Source organism: Notothenia coriiceps, unplaced genomic scaffold, assembly GCF_000735185.1.
Source record: "Notothenia coriiceps isolate Sejong01 unplaced genomic scaffold, NC01 NC01_scaffold00007960, whole genome shotgun sequence".
NCBI classification, from domain to species: domain Eukaryota; kingdom Metazoa; phylum Chordata; class Actinopteri; order Perciformes; family Nototheniidae; genus Notothenia; species Notothenia coriiceps.
In genome coordinates, this window is record NW_011340661.1 from 1 (window position 1) to 6,187 (window position 6,187).

General features: G+C 40.0%; 1 protein-coding gene and 1 long non-coding RNA gene across 2 annotated transcripts; one reads left to right on the forward strand and one right to left on the reverse strand.

Moving 5' to 3' along the window:
* Positions 1–1,090: 1,090 nt before the first annotated feature.
* On the reverse strand, positions 1,091–1,742 carry LOC104944348 (uncharacterized). The gene is made up of 2 exons (XR_798213.1): positions 1,476–1,742; positions 1,091–1,396 (listed from the first exon to the last, which is right to left on the reverse strand). It is a non-coding gene; the product is annotated as an uncharacterized lncRNA (long non-coding RNA).
* Positions 1,743–4,072: 2,330 nt separating this feature from the next.
* Positions 4,073–4,767, forward strand: LOC104944349 (phosphatidylethanolamine-binding protein 1-like). The gene is made up of 2 exons (XM_010769871.1): positions 4,073–4,298; positions 4,620–4,767. The coding sequence occupies exons 1-2, from the start codon at positions 4,164–4,166 to the stop codon at positions 4,731–4,733; spliced, it is 249 nt and encodes an 82-aa protein (XP_010768173.1). The 5' UTR covers positions 4,073–4,163; the 3' UTR covers positions 4,734–4,767.
* The last annotated feature ends 1,420 nt before the right edge of the window (positions 4,768–6,187 follow it).

Sequence of the window (6,187 nt, forward strand, 5' to 3'; positions counted from 1 at the left end):
TTAATTATCGTAGCTGCACATACAAGATCTCCGATTAAAGCTGAGGTTCCACAGTTTATTTAGGTATATAGTATCATCACTTAGTGATCTGAACTTGCGACAGGGGAAGCAAAGACAGACATCACAACACATACCTTTACGTAACTTCTAGGGAGATCGTCTCACCGTAGCTGTTAATCTGATCAAAAGACGTGTTCAATGGCATTAAAACGAAAAAAAACGCGGCTGAATCGGTTAATCCATAGGTTGATAAAGTTCCTGGGCAATAATTGAATTATTTATAATCCATAATTCCATTTTTTATGTAAAAATCGCAGAGCAAAAGTTAGCTGCTAATGGGAGCCACCAGAGTTGCTGCTGCTTCTGCTCTTGGCAATGCAGCAGCCTAACACACACATGACCAAAATAAGGACTATGTGGGAGTTCCCCTCGATTCCATTGGCTCCGACGGTTAGAAAGAGATGTCACATGTCAAAATCCAGCAGGGGGAGCCAGAGATATGAAAAATCCACCCAAATGGCCCCAGAAGAGGTTTTTTTTTGCTAAATCTGTCTAAAAAGGTCAAATATCACTTGTTTTGCATCAATCTTGATACAGGGTACTTATTATATGTTGTACTTTTGATCCCTAAAGCTTTTAGTCTACTAACACATCATCCAAGGTTAGTTTTCACTATAAGTACAAAATATCTTTTGGACGGACACTATAATTTACAGTTTTTTACCATGTTCAATCTGAATTTTCTTTAAAATAAAAAACATCTATATTGAATCTGACTTTTCTACATCCAACTGACAGGTTTATCATTACTTTGAGAAAAAAAGATTATTAATTTAACCCTTTTAGAAGGGAAGATATGGTCATTTGTTCTGGGAATGTCATTTTCGAGCCTGAAACCTGAAAAACAGGCTCGGGGTTTAACAGGTTAGAAGAACACAGACTAAAACAGCAATGTACAGACAAATCAGATATATATTTATATACATATATTTTTTGTAATCATTATTTGTAATACTTTCTGCTGACACTAGGTGGGGCTGTGCCCCACCTGCCCCTAATGTCCAGCCGCCACTGCTTCACTTACTTGTTACTTGTAGCAGGACACGTGCGTGAAAGGTGTTGTTGCCTGGTAGCGTGGAGCTGCACAGGTAGGTGCCCTCATCCCTAGGTAACACTGCCCGGATGTTCAGACTCCCGTCATGCAGCACTGCGAGGCGCTGTCCACCGAGGGAAGGGCTCGGCGAATAAATGCTACCTTTGACAACTTCTTTTCCGTTTTTTATCCATGACGTTAAAGTCGGTGTTACGTTACCGTGGGTGTAACACGGAAGTATAGCAACGTCTCCCTTTTCGGCTGTCAGGGCCGTTTCGGTTGAGCCACTACCCGAAACTGCAGCTTAAGAAGAGAGAGAAAAAACATAATGTAAGCCGAGTTTACACTCACCTGAGGCTGTTTGGACACACCATTAACTCACCTGTCACACATAAACACATGTGTAGAAGCGCTACAGGTGTGACTGTCTTCATGTTAACTCTCCAAAAGCCTACATCGCCTTTAAAAAAGAAAGTGAACAAAAGGGCTTCCCGTCCAAACCTGCCTGACTAGTATACCTGTGTGAGCCTGTCGGAAACACACAGAGATACCTGGGCCACCAGTCCGCCCATTATAACACCAGTAACACACTATAGCAGGGAGCACCGTGACACGGGGTGAACTCTCCGCAGACCTGCTTTGTTTACTAGAGTATGCTGATCCGGAAACTTTGGTACGAATACACCACGCCCCGACCTCACCTTGTTAAAGCTACAGTAACACCATTTATTTTTCTTCTATATTAAGCATACTGGAATGATTACACAGGTAGTCCTGTTATATATGTATTTATAGATCTGTTGCTACTGCTTTTTGGTTATTTGTTCATCATTGAGCCTGAAAACAGCATTTGAAGATCATCTCACATAGAAATATGAAGCAGATGAAGTTTACTCGGTTTTTATACAGTTAAGGAATATACATACATACATATAAGTTATTGTAATTTTCATTGTAGAAACATATCATTCTTATAAAATACATGCATAACATGTGTATGACATTTTCTGAATGATAAAATCACCCAGCAAAGTCTCATTTTGCAGTTACATGGTATGTTGTAGTAAATAAAGATCATAGGTTTGCTTATAGTGTTATTGTCATTTCATTCATTATTTACAAGACTGGTTATTTCATTCTGGTGAACATTCATTCATAATTTAACATTAACATGTTAACAATTGAGGTTCTTTATAAACAAGCCTTAACAGTTATGGATAGAAAGTCATTAAAACACCATCATTGCAATATACTGTCCAAATACAAACTTTTAAGTTTTGATGGTCTTGTTCTGCTTTCAAGAGTTCGAATGCTACAACACATTGAGGAGCTTTGTTCAGCTTCGCCGTGAGCAGGGTTGCAGACACTCGAGATCTGCACTAAATGCAAATATAACCGTCCCTCTGAGGCACACTGCCTTTGCACAATCTGCATTTTCATTTATGGCCATCAAGCACTGGAAAACTCTTCCAGTTGAACTTAAAAGCTGAACTGACTTTAACTAATTATCTTATGGTGCAAAACAATTTATATAAAGCAACCAGTCATGCCAACATTAATTACACTATAATCTGAGTTTTTCCATTTTAACTGTATTGTAATATTATATTTTAACTGTAGCCTAATATGTATTATTTTATTGACCTGTACTTAAAGGTGGGGTAGGTAATTTTGGAGAAACCAGCTCGAGTGCGCTAGAATTTGAAAATACACAGCCGGAAAAAATCTGCCACTTCCTTACAGAGCCCCTCCTCCAACACACACGAAGGCTAACAGACAGGTAGGCCATCCAGTTAACTGCCGGGCCGGCTGAAATGATTGGTCATGCTTTTTACAGCGCTACGGCTTCCACAGATGAATTGTTTTTATGTATTATTGTCAAAGCATTTAACATATTCATTGCTATCAGGATGTTAAGAGCATTCCATGGAATATAACAAAAAGTGTTTCTGAAATAAGTTACATACCCCACCTTTAAATCATGTTTTATAATTGTTTGTGTGATAGATATTATGCAATATTTTAGTGTTTGTTGATTGTTGTGTCCTGCGTGAGGACTGCAGACGGAAATTAGCCATTTGCTATAATCTGGCATAATTGATATCTTCTCTTCTCTGAGATGAATGTATTTGTATGCATGGTCCTTGTTGAAATGAATACACAATACATGGAATTAATAGGAAGAAAATGTTGTATTATGTGAGAGTTTTAAGGTCAGTGGCATAGACATCTGAACCACTACAAAGGAGAGAATAGGCACCATTTATGTAACACAATTGACTAAAATAATAGGATCAATGAAGTTACATCTTCATAATAACACACAAATACACATTCCTTTGCTAAAATGTAAGAAATACTCCTCAATTTACAATATAAAGTAAACAATTATCTTTCTGTTAGACCCCAGTTTCTATAAATGGGATGTTTGGAAACAGAAAGTACTGTATGTTAATGGGGCATGGGCCCTGGAGGGGGGTCAGCCACAGAACAGTGATTGACAGATATTTCAGCAAATCACAATCCAAGTGGCAGAGAAGTGGCAGAGATGTGACAGCGCCCTCTGACGGTCGCTTGCAGCTGGGGCAGTTTGTACCGTTCATGGGTAGTCAGATTGCTCGGAAAAAATACACTTCACCAGCCAGTATTCGGCACAAGAAGCAACATAATTAACACATACTAAACTTCCCTCTGATTTGACTTGATGAAGGAAAGCCAAAATATGACTTATATAATACTACTACTACAGTGAAAAAAGACAACAAACTTGGTAACGGTCTACAAATGGTAATTTACATCAAAACTATCAGATGTTGTTTTAACGCTAGAGTAGGGGAGTCACTTTAAAAAAAACTTGCTTATATAATTTTGTTCAATACTGTTTCATAAAATCTCACAATGATATTTTTGATTAAGGTGATTAATTGTTCAGCTAAAGACGCTTATTGTTCATTACTGCCTATTTCTCCTAGTAGTACTTGAACGCTCCACTTTTGGCAGGTTTTGTGTTCATGCTTGAACAGCAGTACAGTAAAGTGGATTCAGCAGCAGGAGAACGTCACAGGTCGAAATGCCCGCAGATTTGAGCCAGTGGACCGGGGACCTTGCCCTAACGGAGGTCGAGGAGCAGCCTGCACAGCCCCTGACCGTTAAATACGACTCTGTGGAAGTCGACGAGCTGGGCAAAGTGCTCAAGCCAACACAGGTTAGTCAGCTATTGTGGGCTAACCAAGCTAACAACCCAGCTATTGTTAACACTGCGTAATTTCTGTGTTTGCTTAAAAGCTGCTGAGCGAACAAGTCGTATTTAGTAGCACAAAGGAATGCCCTTTACTTAATTATGTGATATCGGCCTGGTTGCAAACAATGAATTGGGTTAGATAATGTGTCCAGCGTGTTTGCAGCTGTAATAGACGGTGAACAGCGCCTTCTAGCGGATGCAACGCTGCTAAAGCTAAGGCATCTAAACATCCAAATGTTTATTGAAACACCAGTTTTAATAATCTCCCCCCTTTTTCGCCTGCAGGTGCAGAATAGACCCTCCTGCATCGAGTGGGAAGGATGTGACTCCAGCAAGATGTACACCCTGGCCCTGACCGACCCTGATGCTCCCAGCAGGAAAGACCCCAAATTCAAGTGAGAAGAGATTTTTACTGTTCTTAGCTGTTTCAGTGCTGTGGGCGGAACGGAAACCAGACTGGAATTTCTCAAAGAGGCCGTTTAGTTGGAGATGGTCCTGAAGCTGGGCGACAACTAAATGTCTAACTGTCTACAAGCATGTCATGCACTAACTGGCTGTGGCACAACAAGTAGTTTGTACAGAATAGGAAAGACAACAGCATTCACCAAACTCAAGACCCATCTCAGCGAGCTCAAAGATCTGGCCCATTTTGGACTCTCTGCCAGCTTGGAAGAGTCTCTTTTCGCAAGAGAATTTGCGCTTCTGCTACATGGAAAAAAATGAAAAATAAATTGGACTGATGTGCACAAACTTGGATGAACTGAGGTTCATAATTGCATCAACAACAATCTGCCGCCAACAGAGGATGCATTTCAACAACATGTACAAAGAGCAATGTTTCAGACAGCGATATGGTGTCACAGCCCGAACCCAAACCCTTGTTATGGAGTCCTGCTGGCAGGGGGTGGATTGGCAGGGGGTGGATTGGCAGAGATGGGGTCATTCAACCAGTGCTATTTACAAAACCCCCAGCACCTACAGAAGTGAGAGACATTACTCACTTGTATTGCAAAGTGTGGAGAGAGTGGAAAGTGCCAGTGCCTCTCTGTTGGCCTTCCCTGGACGGAGTTCTGCACCTGCTGTGCAGAATGTCAAAATGTGTCCCCTAACGTTTCTGAGGAACCTGACATTTAACATTATATTCTAGTATCTATATACTTGACCTCTCACATGAATTGTATACTGTACTTTGAATTAAGGTTCCAGTTTCAATAAAACCTGTACTATTTACACCTATGTTTTAGAGGTTTGCCATTTAGAACTAATACACTTGATTGTATTGGGTTACTCTTATTCTGACTATTTGGTGATGTAGTTCAGCCACCTGGTATTTCCCTCTCCAAATATAATGACCATCAGAGGGAGCATTCTTAACTTATAGGCTATTGTGCCACTTCTCCCCCATTCGGAATTTGACTGTATCAGAGAAGAGGTAGGCCTATGTCTAAAGAAATCTCATTTGCAATAGAACTATACCAGATATTTCCATACAACTACTGGTTAGTGTTCAATAGCACCCTAGACAATTCAGTAATGGTATATTTTTTAGGGATTTCTGTTTTTCTGATAAATGAGAGAAAAGCGATTGAGTCCTATGTTCCTATCACCAAAAAGTACAATTTCCGTCTAAACTAAAGCTACATTTACAGGACTATAATTCAGTATTTTTTTAGTTCAATAATTGTCTGACTATTTGGTGATGTAGGACAGCCACCTGGTTCATACCCCAGCAAATCTAAAGAAGATAAGAGGTCATTCTCAAGTTAGGGGCTTTTTAGTCACCTTTCCCATATTCGGCCTGGTCTAATTTATCTTTTTCAGGGATTGGGGTAGTTCTAAAGAACAACCCAAAG